This window comes from Haplochromis burtoni, unplaced genomic scaffold (genome assembly GCF_018398535.1).
Source record: "Haplochromis burtoni strain Fernald_Lab_line unplaced genomic scaffold, NCSU_Asbu1 Contig_511, whole genome shotgun sequence".
In the NCBI taxonomy this organism is placed as follows: domain Eukaryota; kingdom Metazoa; phylum Chordata; class Actinopteri; order Cichliformes; family Cichlidae; genus Haplochromis; species Haplochromis burtoni.
The window spans coordinates 70,091-90,892 of NW_024582872.1; the positions used below are offsets into that span (position 1 = coordinate 70,091).

General features: G+C 41.5%; 1 protein-coding gene across 34 annotated transcripts in view; it reads left to right on the plus strand.

Annotated features, from left to right (window-relative positions):
* The window catches only part of ttn.2 (titin, tandem duplicate 2), a 227,432-nt gene that overhangs the window by 50,313 nt on the left and 156,317 nt on the right, over positions 1-20,802 (plus strand). For 29 of the 34 annotated variants that reach the window (XM_042214006.1, XM_042214024.1, XM_042214023.1 and 26 more), the window contains 29 exons: positions 269-832; positions 1,068-1,349; positions 1,441-1,719; positions 1,802-2,083; positions 2,166-2,444; positions 2,662-2,949; positions 3,053-3,331; positions 3,448-3,729; positions 3,818-4,096; positions 4,266-4,544; positions 6,396-6,674; positions 6,761-7,048; positions 7,147-7,425; positions 7,715-7,996; positions 8,232-8,510; positions 8,595-8,873; positions 8,954-9,232; positions 9,320-9,607; positions 9,696-9,974; positions 10,293-10,574; positions 12,419-12,697; positions 12,819-13,100; positions 13,202-13,480; positions 13,722-14,009; positions 17,993-18,271; positions 18,565-18,846; positions 19,440-19,718; positions 19,812-20,099; positions 20,476-20,763. In XM_042214006.1, the coding sequence (XP_042069940.1) occupies positions 269-832; positions 1,068-1,349; positions 1,441-1,719; positions 1,802-2,083; positions 2,166-2,444; positions 2,662-2,949; positions 3,053-3,331; positions 3,448-3,729; positions 3,818-4,096; positions 4,266-4,544; positions 6,396-6,674; positions 6,761-7,048; positions 7,147-7,425; positions 7,715-7,996; positions 8,232-8,510; positions 8,595-8,873; positions 8,954-9,232; positions 9,320-9,607; positions 9,696-9,974; positions 10,293-10,574; positions 12,419-12,697; positions 12,819-13,100; positions 13,202-13,480; positions 13,722-14,009; positions 17,993-18,271; positions 18,565-18,846; positions 19,440-19,718; positions 19,812-20,099; positions 20,476-20,763 (8,451 nt within the window). The remainder of the gene's footprint in view (positions 1-268; positions 833-1,067; positions 1,350-1,440; positions 1,720-1,801; positions 2,084-2,165; positions 2,445-2,661; positions 2,950-3,052; positions 3,332-3,447; positions 3,730-3,817; positions 4,097-4,265; positions 4,545-6,395; positions 6,675-6,760; positions 7,049-7,146; positions 7,426-7,714; positions 7,997-8,231; positions 8,511-8,594; positions 8,874-8,953; positions 9,233-9,319; positions 9,608-9,695; positions 9,975-10,292; positions 10,575-12,418; positions 12,698-12,818; positions 13,101-13,201; positions 13,481-13,721; positions 14,010-17,992; positions 18,272-18,564; positions 18,847-19,439; positions 19,719-19,811; positions 20,100-20,475; positions 20,764-20,802) is intronic. The other 5 variants (XM_042214013.1, XM_042214036.1, XM_042214037.1 and 2 more) reach the window with 5 other exon arrangements.

Genomic DNA, 20,802 nt, shown 5'->3' on the forward strand with positions numbered 1-20,802 from the left:
ACCTCATTTAAATTATCGCTATGCATATATGTGTTTGAGAGAGAGAGAATTATATACAAACACTGTGTTGCACTGTGAATTATCAAGGTCAAGTGTGGAAGGTATGCTTAGTTTATAGCGCTAAGCTGCTGTATTATTTGGCAGTATATCACTATTAAGAAGCAAAATGTTGCCATGTCATATTGATCACTGAGTTGCACAGGTTTATTTTTAATGGTGGTTTTTTAAACCTGTTGAACTTTTTGTGTGCTCTGCCTGCTCTCCATAGAGATGTACCCACCAGTATTTGTATCAAAACCAGACCCAATGACTTTATATGTGGGAAAACAAGCTGTGTTCCAGTGCTCACTTACTGGATCCTCGCCTATGGAAGTTGTCTGGCACAAGGACAACATAACAATTTCCTCTGAAGAGAACTATGTCATGAAATGTGAAAAGAACACGTATTCCCTTCACATTAAAAGTCTTGAACTGACTGATCAGGGAGTGTACCTGTGCAAGGCTTCCAACAGTGTTGGTGTAGCTACTTTTGCAGTAGAACTCAAGGTTATTGACAAGCCCCGGTTTGTTACGGTCATTGAGCCAGTATCTGCAGCTGTTAATGACCCACTGAGGCTGGAGTGCCACGTGAATGAGGACACTGGTGTGGCTGTCACCTGGACCAGGGATGGCAAAAAAGTCCACCAGAGTATGGAGTGTAAACTGTCCTTTGAGGACAAGGTCGCTGTTCTGGAGATCCCCAAGTCCAAACTAAAGGACTCTGGGAAATATGTGTGCACAGCTGCAAACGAGGCTGGCAGCTCCTCCTGTGAGGCTGTGGTAACAGTTCAAGGTAAGATCGTAACGGTGATCTTTCCATTTGCTGTGATGAAAACCTATGCATTTACCTGAAGTGAGGTCAATGTTGACAAGAGTTTTTAGCTAGCTCCAAGCTGATACTAATACTGTGCTGCTGTCTTATGCCTTTTTTGCATTCTTTTTTGCTTTCTTATGTCTTGGTTGACTTTTTTCTATATTTCACCAATGTATAAAAAGTCTTAGTGTTTTTGAACAAAACACTCTTTCAGAGCCCCCTGCCTTTGTGAAGAAAATGGAATCTAAGCTCACGTGGAAACAGGGCATAGCTGCACGCTTACAGTGCACAATCAAAGGATCGCCTGAACTTCACATCCACTGGTTCTGGAATGAAAGAGAGCTGAGTAATGGAGACAAATATAAAATATCTTTCAAGAGTGGAGTTGCTACTGTGGAGATCATGAACCTTCTGGTCACAGACAGTGGCAGATACACCTGTGAGGTGTCAAATAATGCTGGGAGTGAAAGCTGCAGTACTCTTTTAGCTGTTAAAGGTTTGTCCAAGGATTTACTTTACATTTACTTCAGTTCAGACAAAAAACAAACTTTGGCATTAACTGCATTTACTTTACCTATGATGCATAGAGCCACCGTGCATTAGAAAAGACCTGCAGACAGTAGAGGCAGTGAAGGGAGCAGCTGCTCACCTGGAGTGCGAGGTCACAGGAACAGCTCCTTTTGAAATCACTTGGGTAAAAAATAAGAAACCCATCACCAGTAATCAGAAATATAAATTGATTTCCCAAGACTCAATAGCAAGGCTGGAGATTCAAACATTTGACACCACAGATATTGGAGATTATCAGTGTGTCATATCAAATGATGTGGGAAAAGTCACCACTAAGGCTATGGCTAAACTTAAAGGTTAGTAAACTCAAGCCCATCACAGCAGTTGCGGAATCAGATTTAATTCTGTCCATTTTTAACTTGTAATGTGTTTCTGTAGATCCACCAACTTTCTCAAAAAGGGTTGAGAGTGTTACAGCAGTCTTGGGAAATACAGTAAAACTACAAGGAATGATTAAAGGTTCAACTCCCATCACTGTGAAATGGATGAAAGACTCCAAGATGCTAAGAGATGATGATCCAAATATGAAGATGGTTTTTGAGAACGGTGTTGTGAGTTTGTCGATAACAACAGTTGCCATCAGCCATGGTGGCAAGTATTCATGTCAAGCGGAGAACGAGGCTGGGCAACAAAAGTGTGAAGCGATCTTGACTGTGCAAGGTCAGATAGCATCTTTGATGCAGCGATGCCTTTACATATTGTAATACAGGTTTTTATGTCTAAACTCTTTGTCTTATCCCAGAACCTGCCAGGATTGTAGAACCTGCAGAGTCCATTAGTGTGACGGCAGGGGACTCAGCCGCATTGGAGTGCACAGTCTCTGGAAGCCCAGATCTCAAAGTGAAGTGGTTTAAAGATGGGAAGGAGATCATTAGTGGCCGTAAATATAAGATGACTCTGAAGGATAATATTGCCACCCTGAAAATTCTTACTGCAGAAAAAGGAGATACTTCAGAGTATAAAATGGAAGTGGCAAATAAAGTCGGGAAAGACCAGTGCACATGCTCAGTCACTGTTTTAGGTTGGCTGCTGGTTTCAGCTACTTTTGAAATTTCTTAAAACCTTTGTTTTAGCTGTGTGTGTTTACACGGAAAACACATTGTATTCATACATTTTGGGAAATGCATTATGCTATAGCCCTAAAATGTGTGTACAATGTTATTTGCTTTTGGATTTTGCTCAGTGGTTCCTGTCAGTGTGAAACTGCAAATAAATGATTTTTCTTCTTTAACGTCCAGATCGGATAATGCCTCCAGCTTTCACCAAGTCGCTGAAAAGAGTTGACGGTAACATTGATAATCCTGTCTCCATGGATTGCAAGGTGTCTGGGTCACAGCCCATGACTGTGACTTGGTTCAAAGACGACCAGGAGATTGTTTCTGGAGACAAATTCCAGCCTGAATTTAAAGACAGCTCTGCTATACTGAGAATCATGTGGCTAGAAAAGGCTGACTCTGGTGTTTACAAATGCAGAGCCACCAACTCAGCTGGCTTTAAAGAAACCATTGGCACGCTCTATGTGAAAGGTCACGAAGGCTTGGCTTATCTTATGCATTTGGTTTTTTTACGTGTAATCTCTGAATCATTTCATACTAACGTAAAATGTAAATTTGTGTTATTGGCCTCCAGAACCGCCAGCGTTCACAGTGAAACCACACGACCAGGATGTTATTCCAGGAACTACAGTTTCCTTAAGAACAGCATTCACTGGAACAGCTCCTTTAACTGTGAAGTGGTTCAGGGAAGAAAAAGAGATAATTACAGGAGGCACTTATTTCATTAAAAAAGATGCCTCTTCAAGCTCTTTGGAGCTTCACTCTGTAAAGCCCACTGATACCTCGAAATACACGTGCGAAGTATCCAACGACGCTGGGAAGGTAGACTGCACGGTAGTCCTCTTTGTGAAAGGTGCAGTCTTTAGTATCATGCGCAACTTCAAAAACCTGACTTCAGATTATGCCACTGATATGATATTAACCATAAATCTCTTCTTTCTCATACTGAATATTAACCTCTTCTATCAGAACCTCCCGTGTTTGTGAGGAAACCCGAGGCAACCAAGCTCATCACCAGTGGTGACTCTGCCAGGCTGGAGTGCAAAGTAACTGGCAGCCCAGTCATCAGTTTCAAATGGTTCAAGGATGAAATGGAGATCAGTGGCAGTACTAAATACACAATGAGCTTGATCGACTTGATGGCAACTCTAGAAATAGCTAATTGTACAGTAGAGGACACTGGAGATTATGTGTGTGTGGCATCAAGTGAGGCTGGAAGTGACCGTTGCACCTGCACAGTTATAGTCAAAGGTTAGTTTAGTGTTAGTTTTAACGATTTTACTTCTTCTTTTCTTGGTGATGTAACTATTTATATTACATGTCTGTTGTTTTGTTGTAGAACCGCCATTGTTTCTGCGTAGCTTGGAGCACAAGGACGTGGTGAAAGGTTCTGAGCTGATGCTAGAGTGCCAAGTCTCTGGTTCTGCTCCTTTTACTGTGTCATTTCATAAAAACTCCAAATTGATTCGGAACGACAAAAGACACAGGATTACTGTGAAAGATGACCTGCTAGCACTACAGGTTCTGACAGTAGAAACAGGAGATGTTGGTTTGTACCAGTGTAGTGTTGAGAATGAAGTGGGAAGGGCCTCCTGTGATTGTCACGTAACGCTAAAAGGTTAGTTTAGGTGCTTTTGTTGTTAGCTGCCGTAAGCTCTTCTCCTTACATTTCAAAAGGCTGCATTTTAATCTGTATCATATTTTTGAAATCTTAGCAAGCACAGTTCTCTTTTTGTTCAGAAGGAATTTACTTGAGATTGCTCAGCTTTTTACATTTTTCTTTGCAGAACCACCATCATTTGTTCGAAAGCTGGAGAACCTCAGCTCATTGGCTGGCAGTGAGGTTTCTCTGATTTGCAGTCTGAAAGGTTCTGAGCCCATAACTGTGGCCTGGCTAAAAGACAACCATGAGCTCAAAGAGGCTGAAAACATTCAGATTACATATGAGAACAAGACTGCGCTACTGCAGATCACCAACTTACAGAGCAGTCACTGTGGTAAATACTCTTGCCAGGTGCAGAATCAGGCTGGCAGCCAGACATGCTCTGCTATGCTGACAGTCAAAGGTTGGTTAAGATATTAAACTCAACTTTATTTGCACCCTTATTAAAATCTTTGTATGCCTTCACAGGTTGATAAACTTGACTGTTTTCTTGCAGTCCTGTGAAATGGGAAGTGCACCCTCCTTCAATTCTAAGAGTCCACATATTTGGACATAATAAAAATGTAATTGGCCCTTAGTAGGTCTTAAAATTAGGAATTACCATAGGAATTACTGGGGTAAATAGCAGTCAGGAAGGAAGGTATGAATGCATTACAGGGTCCCTAATTGGCAGAAATTATTAATTTAAGCAGCAAATATATATTTAAATATAAACATGTTGCTGTGATCATTATGTTGGCTTGCAAAAAATGTCTCCCTCTGCTGGCATGGCAGCTTACTGCAACATATTGCAACTTTTGCAAGCGTGTCCATGTCACACTTTGAATAATATTGATTATTATTATAATGATTATAATGTAATTATTGGTCATCAGTCACAGTCTTTTAAAACACCATAAGACACAAAGTGCTCAGAATTACAATTAGATTAAAAAAAAAATACATGTAAAGCATATAAAATATTCAAGGTAAGGATGTAGGCTTTTACCTTTTAATCTAAACATATAACAGTATTCCTTATTTTAAATGGTCTTAAATTAAAAATTACTTATATCATCATCTGTGATTTTGCATGTAGACTTTTTGCACAAAGTAGGAACATTTCCATGCACATATTAGTAAATAAGGGTCAGTATTCCCAAGTACACCAGCAAAACTACAACATCATGGCAGAAAAAGAAAATAAAGGTGTTGCAAAGGCTTAGTCAAAGTCCAGAAATCAGAAGATAAGAATTTAGTGATATCACTTATCAATCTTCTTCACATTTCAATTTGATTCTCTTCGATTCTTGCTTCGCTCTCATTGGCTCTCGTCACTAAATAGCACATCAGAGACATCACATTACTTAATTACTCACCGGAGAAAGTCATTCGTTACACAACTCTTTCCATTACTTTCTTGTTGCCTCGTAAAATGCCCTGAAATGTCTCATTAATGCCAGTTAAGAATATAAAAATCGGGCTAAAGTTCCACACACCAACACACATTTCTGTCCTGATGAGAGCAAACATACTCTCATTGTAGCTCAAGAGTTGGGAGTTCGCCTTGTAATCGGAAGGTTGCCGGTTCGAGCCCCAGCTCTGACAGTCTCGGTCGTTGTGTCCTTGGGCAAGACACTTCACCCGTTGCCTACTGGTGGTGGTCAGAGGGCCTGGTGGCGCCAGTGTCCGGCAGCCTCGCCTCTGTCAGTGCGCCCCAGGGTGGCTGTGGCTACAATGTAGCTGCCATCACCTGTGTGTGAATGGGTGGATGACTGGATATGTAAAGCGCTTTGGGGTCCTTAGGGACTAGTAATCGCTATATAAATACAGGCCATTTACCATACGCTCTTTCCTTCAGAAATTAACACACAACGCTGACAATAAAAGCAGAAAAGAAACTTTGGTGGGACATTAAGAAAGTTATGCATAAACAAATGCTGGCAAACATCAGTAAACGGAGTTAAGCGAGAATGTCCTGATATGTGAAACCTTAGAATGAAGGAGTACTTATTTTCACATGGCTTTCTAAAATCTGAATATATTAGCAGGAAGTTTCACTCAAGACAATGAGATTTGACTGAAACATTGATGATTTTTATACTCATTCATGCTTGAAATTACATGAATGTGACCTTGTAAGCTGACAAGAACCAAAGTGTAGAATCTTTAGTGTTCTGTAGGCTCAGGTTGATGGTCTGTAGTTGATGTGTTGTAGTATAGGAAGCTTTAAGATCTTTGCTGACTGGTTTTTTTTTTTTTTGGGACACCCCAGAACCAGCAAAAATCACAGAAGAGGTAAAGTCTATCAGTGTGACTCAGGGGGATCCGGCTACTCTGGAAGCCAGGTTCTCAGGCACAAAACCCCTGAAGGTCAGATGGCTAAAGGCTGGCAAGGAGCTGACCTCAGGCCAGAGATATAAAGTACAGAGCAAAGATACCAGTTCTGTGTTGAAGATTATTAAAACTCAGAAAAGTGATGGTGGTGAATATGTCTTTGAGGTTTCAAACGATGTTGGACAAAGTTCGTGTGATGCCACACTCACCATTCTCGGTCTGTTCTTAATGTCTATCACCTTAGTTTTGTTTAATTTAATCTTGCTTTGTTTCTCACTCGCCTTTTTCTTTTGTCCATGTTAGATCAAATAATTCCTCCGTCTTTTACAAGAAAACTGAAACAGACAGAAGGTGTCAAAGGATCATTTGCGCATCTGGAGTGTCTCGTGTCTGGTTCTCTTCCAATAACCATACAGTGGTACAAAGATGAGAAAGAGATCCAAACCGATGACAAACACAAATGCACATTCTTTGAAAATGTTCCGTTTCTAGAAATCTCCAATCTTGACACTAAAGACAGTGGCAATTATACCTGCATTGCTACAAATAAAGCAGGAACGGTCCAGTGCTCTGGAGTCTTATTTGTGAAAGGTCTGAACACATTTTTGTACCATTGAGCAGATGGATGTGTACAAAGAAATATAGTTAGAAGCATTTTTACCCAGAATTGCTTTGTCTCTGTCTTTCAGAATCCCCGTGCATTCTTGAAAAACCTGAATCCATAAATGTTTTGCCTGGCTCAAAAGTCCAATTTAGTGTGCTGTTCTCTGGCACACCACCACTCACCACCAAATGGTTTAAAAGCAATAAAGAGATCCTGTCCAGTGCTGACTGGTCAGTGATCAAAGATAATACCTCAAGCACACTGGAACTCTTCTTTGCAAAAACCACAGATTCTGGAGACTATGTCTGCCAAATACAGAACGACGTTGGCTCCGCTTCATGCCAAGCAACACTCTTTGTCAAAGGTTATTAATCTTTATGTGAAACTGAGTTGCCAAGTATGCCTCCAGCCATCTGTTGGAGACATTTTTCTCACATTATATTTGACCTTTTCCCTTTGATTCACATTAAATCTCCACTTTTGACTGATAATTCGTACCTAAATTTTCCAAAATACCCCCTTGCAAGTTCCCAAAACTTGCTATGAGTTTGCTTAAAATGTTATCAACACTTGGATGGAAACATACACTTTGTGAATGTGTCCCCCATGTTGTTCATCTGATGGTTTATCAGTCACTCTCTTTTATTCCTTAGTGCCTCCAAAGTTTACACAGATCCCAGCCCGTGTGTCTGTAGTTTGTCCTGGTCAGAGTAAGGTTTTTGAGTGCCAGGTGACCGGCACACCTGAGATTGACATCTACTGGTTCAAAGAAGGCTCTGAAATCAGCCCCACTGATCACTATAAGATGGCCTTTGTCAACTCTGTGGCAACACTGGAAGTCTGTGGGGCTGAGGTTAAACATAGTGGGCTTTACTACTGCGAAGCTCGTAATGAAGCTGGCAGTGAGAGCTGCAGCATGGAGTTGAAGGTCAAAGGTGTGTTGAATCAAAGTACACGATGTTCATTGTGCTAGAATTACAAGAGCATTGAATTCAAAGCAGTGGTTTCCCTCAAACAAAGAGCTAGACTGATCTGATTTAAGTTAAACATAAAATAAACAACAGAGCTATCCAATATTTTTACCTATATGAACTGTAAACCTCTGGACCAGCAAGTATGGACCTGCTGGAGTAGAATAGGTTCATGACCATTTGCTCTCCCTCATTTCAGAACCGCCATCATTTATTAGAGAACTGGCTCGAGCTGATGTTGTGAAGGGCTCCACTGCCATGTTAGAGTGTCAAGTTGCTGGGACGGGTCTCTTTGAGATAACATGGCACAAAGATGGAAAGGAGCTCAAACCCAGTGCTAAACATGCCTTCTCTCAGTTAAATGACACTGTGTGTCTTGAAGTGCACAAATGTGATGCTGTAGATATTGGTGAATATCAATGCACTGTTGCTAACGAGGTGGAAAGCTGTACTTGTAAGACTACACTAAGCCTCAAAGGTTGGTCTAAGCAGAAGAATAATTCTGCATATTTTCATTTGAGGTGAGGTCTTTAAACTTTAATATTTCATTCTTTCCTAATAGAACCACCAACATTCATCAAGACAATTGAGAACACTGCTACTGTTCTGGGTAAAATGGCAGAGTTTCAGTGCATTGTGAAAGGCTCTCCCATCACCTCTGTACAGTGGAAAAAAGATGAGAATTGGATATTGGAGGATCCAAAGATTCAGAGAACATTTGAAAGCAATGTGGCTACACTCCGGATCCCTGCCTGTGAGGCGATACACAGTGGCAAATACACCTGCCAGGTGGTAAATGAGGCTGGGCAGGATAAGTGTTTTGCCACCCTCACAGTGCAAGGTAACTAGTTGCAGCTATAAAATCTTTTTACACTCTGGTTCAGAAGCATTCTGAATTGTTGACTTTGCTTGGGATTTTAGTGCCTCCGCAGATCACAGAGAAACCTGAGGTGGTAAAGGTTACAGTTGGAGATCCAGTCAGTCTGGACTGTAAGGTTACAGGCTCCCCTGAACTCAGGGTGAAATGGATGAAAGATGGCAGGGAGCTCAAGTCCATCAGGCAGCACAAGCTGATCTTTGAGAACAATATCAGCAGCTTAAAGATTCAGGCTGCGCAGACAGAGGATGAAGGAGAGTATGTCTTTGAGGTGGTAAACTACATCAGTAGCTGTACCTGCAAAGTCAAGCTAATTGTATTAGGTTAGTTTCAAAAACACGCCGCTGCTGCTATACATAATAATATGTTCACAAAGTCTAACTTGTGTCTTGGTGTTCTCTTGGCAACAGAGCAAGTAATTGCCCCAAGCTTCATCAAACCCCTGGTAGACATGCACGAGATATTGGGGTCCTTTGTTCAGATATGTTGCAAAATATCTGGTTCTCTCCCCATCTCTGTGGAATGGAAGAAAGATGGAACCAAAATCTCTAGTGGTCTAAAGCACAAGCTCATTCAGCAGGACAACTCTGTGTCCATTGAAATTGAACAGCTAGAGAGATCTGACGCAGGGTTATACTCTTGCAAACTGACTAACGCAGCAGGAAGCTGTGAATGCAGTGGGTCCATCGTGGTCAAAGGTCAGACACTGCTTTTTTTAACATGATTGGTCATATGATCCTAAACCAAAGGTGAGTACATCTTTAACCTTGTTCATCTTGTGTTCAGAACCTCCAAGCTTTGTGACAGTGCCCGAGTCGCAGACAGCTCTACCCAAAGCCACTGCACGCTTCAAAGGCACTTTTAAGGGAACTCCTCCCTTCACAGTCAAATGGTTTAAGGATGACACAGAGCTTATGACTGGGCCTACTTGTTTAATAGGGCTTGATGGGCTGTCCTGTTTCTTAGAGCTCTATTCAGTGGGCGTCACACAGAGTGGAGTCTACTCTTGCCAAGTCAGCAATGATGCTGGCTCCATACACTGTAGTGCAAACCTGACAGTAAAAGGTTGGATTTACATGTTTTAAATCAATCCTTGCAGAGATGTATTTATCTCATTTCTTCATCGCTGGCAATCCTTCAGTTACATTTTGTGTAGCTTTGCAGCATTTTGTTTATTATGTACAGCTTTTCCACTGCTGCTTTTTCTATGAAGCAATATATTTAGCATTTGTATGGCATTCACGCAGCCATTTTGCTTTTCCTTCTAACCCGTCATTCTTGGCTTATCTCATCTGCTCACCTCCTGCCCATCTTAACCATGTTAAATGGTGAGTGTTTCCTCATGCCTCCAGCTGATAACATATCTGTGTTTTGGCTTTCCAGAACCACCTGAATTTCTACTGAAACTCCCTGCCAATAAGTTTTTGAAGCAGGGTGAGTCACTCCGCCTGGAGTGCAAAGTCAGTGGCACAGTCCCTCTGAAAATTACCTGGTACAAAAACGACACCAAAGTTACAGACGGTGGCAACTACAGGACGTCGTTTGTTGACTCAGTAGCAGTGCTAGAACTGGTCTCCACTAGTTTTGAGGATGATGGAGTTTACACCTGTGAGGCTCAGAATGATGCTGGCAGTGTGAGCTGCAGCACTACACTTACCATTAAAGGTTAGCATCCCGTGGACTTCTGAAATATATTTTATTATTCTGATCACAGTGGCTGTTCAGTGTATTGGTGGGTTATATAGCTGTGTTCCACTGCTTAAAGCTGGTATCCATAACTGATTGCACTACTTTATTTAACAATCCAGTATGGTCGAGGGTCATCTGAGGCTTTTCCCTTTCTTGTACTGCTGAAAATGTTAATCTGCAAGTCAAAACAGATCATTTCACTTGAGCCAATACATTTTACATAACGCTTCACACTTACCGAGATGGAACCGTTTAAGTTAACTGTAATGCTCTTTGTTAAAATCCAAGCCATTCTACCTGTAGCTCCAGCAACATATGCTTGAACTTCTACAACTCTAAAGGAATTCACCATCCTGTCTGCAGTACAACAAATAGGTTTTTTTCCACAAACGTGCTGGCTTGTTGTAGTTTCTGATACATTTCTATGATTCCATGATCTTAGCTGCAGTGCAAGATAACATAACATCTCTACACATCTCAATAGTCTTACAATTGTGTCCATTTGTACTTAGAGCAACCGTTTTGGTATAAAAACATATTGAAGGTACATTTCTAAACTCCGACCCCAGTTCCATCAAAGATGAGACACTGTGTAAAATGTCAATAAAAACAGAATGCAGTAGTTCGTACAAGCCCTTATTTTAATTAACGATAGAACAAAAATGACACAGTCTCAGATGTATTTCCAGCAGATTGCGCAGCAGCATACCAAATATGTGTTTACAACTCTAACAGCTCATCTGCATCATAGTTCAAATTCACTTTCCCCAAAATTCCACACCAGTTTAGAAAAATTCCAAGTTCCGTAACAAATTTCAACAATTCCAAAATTTTCACTGAACTTAAACCACACTTAAATTACGGATTTGCTGTCACTACAACTTCCAACTTCATTTTCCACATTTCTTAGAGATCTGCTATTCTAATTGCAGTTCCAACAAATTCTAAGACCCCAGCAAAATTCCACATTCCAATTTTGTGTTAGGAACATGACCCAAACTCAGGACTTTCCTGGTAGCGACTGTGAATTTATTTACAGTATTAGAATAAACAGTGAGAAGCAAAAAGTGTTCAAAACAGTGGGATTTCCAAAATTCCCGTGAATACCTGACAAAACAAGACGTAACGATTTAGTAAACGTTTTCACCAGACGATGGCCTGAGACAGCTTTCAGTGTCCGCGAGCCAACCTTGTGCTAACTTTGCCACTCAGCGATAGAGCGTTGATCGAAGCCCAGCCACACTGTTAAATAGCAGACAGTTGATGAGGATCGCTGGCAGCAGATGGATCCTGATTGAAGAGCAGGTGTGGCTGTTCTTAGCCCGGGAACGCCACCAGCCTGGTGTTGACCGAGAACCGGCACACTGGCCACACACACAAACGCACACAGAGGGAAAGATAAGATAAGATAAGATAACCTTTATTAGTCCCACACGTGGGAAATTTGTTTTGTCACAGCAGGAAGTGGACAGTGCAAAAGTTATGAAGCAAAAATTAGAATACAATAAGAAAAAATACAGTACAGTACAGAAACAGGGGACTAAAAACAAACCACACAAATGACATAACATTAAAAGCAGTTCGACCAGCGAGGACTGACGGACCTTGAAAAATTGTTCCATAAAATTTCCACATTAAATATACAATCTTTTCTAAGACTTAATGTTCTTACAAAAATTCCACCCGTTAATCTATAGTAACGTTTTCAACACTGGCAGCTTTGAGCTTCATTCAACAGTTATGGGTTCCAGTTTTAAGATCTAGATATGAATTGTTTCCCTCGTGTATTCCTCTTTAATGGTTCCATCATCTTTCTATAGACCCCCCATCTTTTGTCAAAATACCCCAGCCTGTTGAAGGGCTGAAGGGTAAGGACGTAAGTTTGTACTGCGAGATGAGTGGTACAGCTCCATTCCAGATCACCTGGTTTAAAGACAGAAAACCTCTCATGGAGAGCAGGAAGTTTAAGCTGGTGAGCGAGGGCAGCTCAGCCACACTGCATGTCATTGGAATAGAGCCCTCAGACGCCGGCGAATACGAGTGCAAAGTGTCAAACAGTGTAGGAAGCGATACCTGCCAGACATCAATTAAACTCAGAGGTCAGTAGAAATCGCGATAGCATTAAATTAAAATAATATAAAATAAAATTAGATTTTCAAATGACTTTGTCACCTTGCTGACTTTGACTTTGCCTTTGCGCTGTTTTTCTCCTCTCTTCAGAGCCACCATCATTTGTGAAGAGACTGTCAAACATTACAGTGATACTGGGAGGGGAGGTGACCCTTGTGGCCACTGTTAAAGGCTCTGAACCCATTACTGTGTCCTGGGTTCAAGACAAGGATCACATTCTCAGGGACAGTGACAACAGGAAAATCACCTATGAAAACAACCAGGTGGCAGTTAAAATCTTTAACGCCGATGCAACTACGGCAGGCAAATATACCTGCCAACTCAGAAACGATGCTGGGAGTGTGGAGTGTTTCGCTAACTTGACTGTTCTAGGTTTGTAATCATATAATTCTCTCTCTTTCTGTTTTGTTTTTCTACCTGCGGCCTGAATGTGTGATTTTAAGTATTTTCTGCTACCTCTCTGTTGACTCCAGAGCCTGCTAAAATAGTGGACAAGCCGGATGCTCTGAGTGTGACGGCAGGTGATATGGCTGCCCTGGAGGTCAAAGTGTGTGGAACCCCAGAGCTCATACCCAAGTGGTTCAAAGATGGTGCTGAGCTGGCTTCTGGGAGAAAATACAAAATCTCATTTTCCCGGATGATTTCCAGCCTGAATGTGCTGTCTGCTGAGAAAGTTGACTCTGGAGAATACACATTTGAGATTATGAATGAAGTTGGGAAGGACCTGAGTAAAATCAATCTCACTGTTTTAGGTAGGTAACGTCTTCGTACCTTGAGCTGGAATATGCTGATCAGTGTGTTCACTCATTACCCCATTGACATGAGGGAAGAGGATTCATTGAAAGTACTTTACCCTAGTATCGTATTTTTCGGACTATAAGGCGCACTGTCGATTTTGGAGATTTTAAGTGCGCCTTATAGTCCAAAAATTATGGTACTTTTCTTGAGAAATGGATACTCTTTAACAGCATTGTTTGTTTCCCTCTGAAACAGATAAGACGATTCCTCCAACATTCTCACGGAAACTGAAAGACTGTACCACTGTTGTTGGAAAACCTTTAGAAATGGAGTGCAAAGTGTCAGGCTCATCTCCTTTTACCATTTCATGGTACCACAATGACGAGGAGATAAAGAGTGGGCCAAATTATGAGATTTCATTCAGTGACAACAACTGTACACTAAGGGTGCTCACGCTGAAGCTGGCTGACTCTGGAGCATACAAATGTAAGGCTGTCAACAAGGCGGGAACCACAGAAACTACAGCCTTCCTGGTTGTTCGAGGTCAGTATCCCAATCCCAGTATCCCAGTCAAAGAAGTCTTTATGTTGCTGCTGTCTGTTGAATGTTTCAGCACCCGTTTCTCTGAGCTGCCTCCAATTAATTCAGTGAAAAGCAGTGGCGTGTCTAGAAAATTTTTGTTGGGGGGGCCAAGAAGGGGCACAGATTTGGAGAAGGGTGGCAGATGTAATTGGCAGATAATGTTAAAAAAAATTTCTACCAACCGTTAACCATAATTCAATAACCCTATAAACCTAAAAAACCGAATGTGCTTTTAACTGTTATTAGAATGAGATTTTAACCACTACGGTGCAAAGTTTTTAGATACTGCGTTGATAAAGTACAAGAGATACAATCAGTGCTTTGTCAGTGTTTATTCAGCATTCAATGACAGCAATATCTGCATAGTAGTTTTACTGACATATAGTGCACATATGTTTTGGGCAAAAACATTTTTGAATATTAAAATACGAACATTTGTAACAAACAATTGGCATATTAGCCAATGCAAAACTTTATCTGCCTGTTAAAAACAGAAGATAATCTTCTCACAAACTGGTGTTTGATTTTGAAACAGGAAAAAAGTGGGGAAACAACTGAAAAGACTAACATTTGAATGAAACCTGAAAGCAAGTAAATACTTGCTATGCTGCCTTATGGTAAACTTTGGTAATATTGATGTATAAAGAACAACACTGGCTGATGATGAAATACAGTCAGCTGGCATGGTGACACTGCCAGTATTAACCTGCAGGGCTGGACTGGCACAAAGAAAATCGGGCATTATGACTAAAGACCGGCCCACCAGGTATTAAAGCCATAAAGCCTTTGAATGAAAACAAACGCTGTGGTGACAGTGATGTACACTTGATATCTTTTTGGTATATGTATGATTTCTATACATTTTACGTCAGATAAAAACTTTGTTCGCAAGATTCAGATAATTATTTATTAAAAGCGAGACATTTTAAATGAGAATAAGAAAGAAAAGTATTTCTTTGTGCCCCCCCTCTCCCTGTTAATGCCCTACCTGCCCCCCTGGTAAAACTTTGCTAGACCCGCCCCTGCACAGTTACCAGCTGTCAGCTACTTAGAAAAGGATTCTGGTGTTATTTGTCTCTCAGAAACAGTTCATAACTTCCCTTCAACTCATTCATGTCACCTAAAAGGTAAACCATCACCTGCTCAGGTCTGATGATTCAGTAAGGACATCTCCTGGTTTCACCTTCATGTTTCCCTCTCACTAGGGTGGCTGCGGCTACAATGTAGATGCCATCACCAGTGTGTGAATGTGTGGATGACTGGATGTTTAAAGCGCTTTGGGGTCCTTAGGGACTAGTAAAGTGCTATACAAATACGGACCATTTAGGATATCCAAACCGACATCATGACCAGCAGCTTTTACAGCTGTGGCTCCAGCAAACATCAGCTGATACTAGAAATTAATATTAAACACATTCTAACAACAGCTGATCAAGCTTAAACGTGCTGCTGTTGTTTAGCGCAACATCCGCTGGTTTCCTCTTTCTGGCGCAAAGTGGGCGATAAACAAACAAGAGAGAAAAGCCGATGAGCTGATCATTGATCAGTTTTATGATTGAAGTAGGAACAGGAGAGGGACAGAATGAGAGAAGAAGAGGCAGCTGTGCAGCGTAAAGACAGAATAACTCCAACTTTGTGTCTTTTTTTCATTATAGCTGAAAAAAACTGTGTCTCTTCTCAGCTCAATACGAAACGCGTAACATTTTCTCTGAATGCGGGACTATTTCATTTTTACGGGACGGTTGGCAACTCTACTAACTAACCTTATGAATAAAGTTCACTATCAGTAACATCATAGCACCTACCCAGCTGTATAGAAAGTTCGTCATGCTAGCTAGCACGCAGTACGAGTTATTGTAACTGACTGTAAAGAGTCAGCACAATGAAAATAAACTGCACCTAAACTTGGTTTATATCTGACCCAGATAGACTGCAGGTCATAACTTCTTACCTGAAGTTCAGTTCACCTGACACTCGGACCGGCGGCCGCTGTTCCAGATTAACTGGCGCTTAGATTAACTGGATTTGGTCGAACAGATGTGTGGCACACTTGCATTTCAGGAGCTGCTACCGACAAGCCAGCAAAAAAACGCCAAGTGTGTCACCTGGGAGGTTATCTCCAACACACTTTACCAACAGTCTCGGTCGTTGTGTCCCTGGGCAAGACACTTCACCCGTCAGAGGGCCCGGTGGCGCCAGTGTCCGGCAGCCTCGCCTCTGTCAGTGCGCCCCAGGGTGGCTGTGGCTACAATGTAGCTGCCATCACCAGTGTGTGAATGACTGACTGTAAAGCGCTTTGGGGTCCACAGGGACTAAATAAAGCACTATACAAATACAGGCCATTTACCATTTACAATGAAAAACAGTTCTGTGACAAATAAATCCTACAGTCCATGCACAAAACCATCTGTGTCTGTTCTCATCAGAGTATGCACATAGACCTCTGCAACATCACAAATCAAATCTAAAGTGAGAATGTTCTTTGATTACTGTCTTTGTACTTACATCCTGACAGACTAATCATAAAAAATGTGTTAAAAATAATGAACTGATAAACTTGTAAAAATCAATATTTATGCAGAATGTATCTGATATATTCTTGGATTTTGACTGTATTATTGAGGAAATGTTAGAAAACTGTTTCAGGCGTAACAGGTGGTGTTTTATATCAAAATTCACAATAACAGAATTCAATAAAATTTTATTTATTCATAAAGCACCAAATTATAACAACAGTTGCCTCAAGGTGCTTTATATTGTAAGGTAAAGACCCTGAAATATAGTGTTCAGTACTTGCAGACCCCACTCCCAGTGGCTCTGAAGGTTCATGTTGGGTCTGTGTTTCCACAAGCCCCGCTAATTCTAGAGACTTATTCATCATGAAGAAAACAAGACAGTCGATCGATCGATTATTTGCGCAAGGGAGGCCTCGCCTGTGTCCACCACGAGAATGACCCCCAGATCGACCTCCTCCTGCTACCTTTTATTGAGAGACAGTTCACACAAAACACGTCAGAACAAAGCCACGCCCCCTTGGTTCTAAGACAAAGCATTGTATGTATATGTGTGAACTTCTGTAAGAATGTGTGTGTGTCAGACCTACTGCTGACCAAAGGGTCGTAAATGCAGGAAGCTTACATCAAAAGAAGCAGATCTTCCAGACAGGATGTATCTGCAATAAAACATTACAGCCCCCCACCAGAACCTCGAGAATCTGGGGGGAAAGACAGTGGAATTCCTTCCACAGAATGAAAACAATGTACAAATGGTAAACATAAAAATGACAAACATTTAACAATTCACTCTAACAGTTCAAATGCACTGCAACCTAAGAAAACACCAGCAAATAGACAATTGCAGCAAAAGCACACAAAACTAACGGAAATATAATTACATTAAAAATTATTTAGGCGAGACAATAACGTGAGAGAACAGCTGTGGATTGAAAGAAGTGTGTGCTCAACGCATGATTCATGCAATCCTGTAGATACATATTTGCTATCAGTCACCTTCTCAGCTGTTCCGTCACATTATTGTCTCCTTTAAATCAATATTGTTTTGTGAGGTTTTGTTTTATTCCACTGTGAACATTATTTTTGCAGTTTTCTACTTGCTGATGTTTTCTTTGGTTGCAAGGTGTTTGACTTGTCTGGACCACTGTATCAACCAGGTTGGGAAAAGATACAAGCACGCCACAGGAGACCACCTGTCCTCTGTGGTGCCCACACATGTGACGGGCCCCACCTCCTGCCCCCCAATACCTTTATTAAACAGTTAAGATAGAAGCAGAATCAGAATCATTTATTATTCACTGAGGCAAAAATCACAGCTTTTGGCAACAATTCAGATTGTAATGCAGTCATCTTATCGTTTTAGCCCGTTCTGTTATTGCCCTGACAATTCTATGTCTGATAGAAATGTTTGATATTTCTGTTTGGACCCAGAACCTCCAACGTTTGTGGTGCCACCGCAGCCAGTGGAGGCCATGCCAGGCTCTAACGTGACGTTCTCAGCCATGGTGAAAGGCAGCGCCCCTCTCAAACTCAAGTGGTTCAGAGGGACAAAAGAGATCGTAGCTGGACATGGCTACGATTTCTCCCTGGATGATAACAAAGTTCTATTAGAACTTTACAACGTGGACAAATCTCATGCTGGAGAGTACACCTGTCAGATCATTAATGACGCAGGAAAAGAAAGCTATCCAGTGAATCTCACTGTCAAAGGTTGGCCAGAAAGAACTTATTTCTTATTTCACTAAAAAATATATATTTTTAAAATGTGGTTAATCCCAGGTAAGGTTTGGGTAACTTTGTTACCTTTGTTACCTTTGGTTAATATTAAAACACGTACGTGTGACAGATATTTTAAGATCAGGAAAGGAGCAAATATCTTTTCAGTGGCACCACACACCTTTCTGTTAGCAACATTAATTAGTTAAATGTAATCGACTTTAGGTTTTTCTTGTCTATAAATTTCTTCTAACGCAATCATTTTAATAACATATTGTGTTTTTCAGAGCCAGCAACTTTCTCAAAGAAGCTGAAGGACATATCAGTTGAGAAGGGCAAACCATTAACCCTGGAGTGTACATACACGGGCACCCCCATGATCACTGTGAGCTGGTACAAAGATGGCCAGCAGATCTTTGCTTCATACAAATACAACATTACCACAACAGAAAGCTCCTGTATCTTAGAGTGTCTCAGCACTGATAACAAGGAGGCTGCAGGAAAATACTGCTGCCAAGTGTGCAACGATGCTGGGAAAGACACGTGTGAGGCAGTGGTTTCTATCCTCGGTTAGTACAAGATCACTGAACTCACTCTGTTTGGGTTCATTTGTTGATTTGTTCCTGCAAAATATTCTTGGGCAAGCGTCCGATGCATCCACCAGAGTACAAATGTGTGTGAATGTTAGATAGAAAGAGCAACACAAACTGAATAGTTAAAAGAAGGAAAAATGGCTCTTATTAGGTAACAATCGAGAGTCAAACTTTATACTCTCTTCAGAGCCGACCACCTCAACAAAACCTTTCCTTCTGATTAGGCAAATCAGGAGACTCTACTTAGAAGCAGTGTGCAGTGGTTGTAAACCTGCAGTAATAAGTAACAAACTGATATCAGCACATTGCAAAGGTATAAAAATATGGAAACCTCAAACATACAGAAGCCAGAGGTTTTGCATTATGGATGTTACAGTCGCCCACTTTTATTCAGTAAAATTGCATATAAGACTATATGATGAGGAAAAGCCTGATAGGTTAATCTATAAGCAATAATACATACAACCACACTCAAAGCAAGACTTATTATATGTGTAGCTGTCCCAAAGCCTGCACATCTGATTTAATTTACAGTGTGTCCCTATGTTTTCTGGCGTTTGCACACACAGAGCCACCATATTTTACTGAGTCACTGGAGCCCATGGAGGTGACAGCTGGAGATGCTGTCTGTCTGAAATGTCAGGTTGCAGGCACACCTGAGATCAAGGTGTCCTGGTTCAAGGCTGATGGCAAAGTCAGGTCTAGCCCCACCTGCAAGCTGGAGTACACAAAGGGTGTTGCCTGTTTGAAGCTAAGTAAAGCCACCAAGTCCGATATCGGAGAGTACACCTGCAAGGCAGAGAACAGGATTGGCTCTGCTTCCTCCAGCTGCAGACTCAATGTGCAAGGTAAAACCTAGTTTTCCAGAGTACTGAATTTACACCTTTGTAAAAATCACTGGCTTTTCAGACTAATGTCTGCCATGTGTTTATCTTTTCCAGAAGCTAAAACGCCACCATCATTCCCAAAGAAGATCACCAGCCTGCAGCAAACTGAGGGCCAGCCAGTGCGCTTTGAGTGCCGCGTGGCTGGCTCATTGCCCATCGAGGTGTCCTGGCTGAAAGACGGCAAACCTCTGAGTCAGGGGGAGGAGTTCTCCATGCTGTACGATGATAACACAGCTGTTCTGCAGATCAACAACAGTGAGATGAGGCACTCTGGGGAGTACACTTGCGTGGCCACCAACAGTGTGGGCTCAGCTTCATGCAGAGCCAAGCTCACTCTGCAAGGTGTGTGACGCATGATTGGATGGTTGATTCATTAATACTGGATGCTTATGAAGCAAACAGCGTAATGTTTAGATATCTCACCATCACCTACTGATTCTGACTAGACAAAAACGAGTCTTCTATTTATTGTGAAACTGTGTTAGGAGACCTCATGACTTCTGGTCACTGCTCCTCACGTTTCTGAAAATGCCCCACTCTGTTGTACTTAACCACCTTTCTCTTTCACGTTCTAGACGTTCTAAATGTCTTTTGTTTATTATTTTTGACAGCACTTTGGTCAGATGGTGCTGGGCTGTTTAAGGCCCCAAACTGTTTAATCGTGTCCATCTAAAGATTTGTTTTTTTATCTTCCTTTCATTCATTCGCCACTCTGCAGAACCCAGATACCCTCCGGTATTTGACAGGAAATTGTCACTACAGGAGGTGACAGTGGGTGACAGCATTGAGCTGGAATGTCACATGACTGGTTCTACCCCCATTAAAGTCACTTGGTCTAAAGACCACAAAGATATTCGCTCTGGGGGGAATTATAAGATTAGCTGTGTGGATAATACACCTCACCTGACCATTCTGAAGGCAGATAAATCAGATACAGGGAGATACTTCTGCCACGCCTCTAATGACATGGGGAAGGACTCTTGTTCCTCTGATATCACTGTCAAAGGTATTTGAACCTGGGGCACACTCATGCCATCTCGGCTCT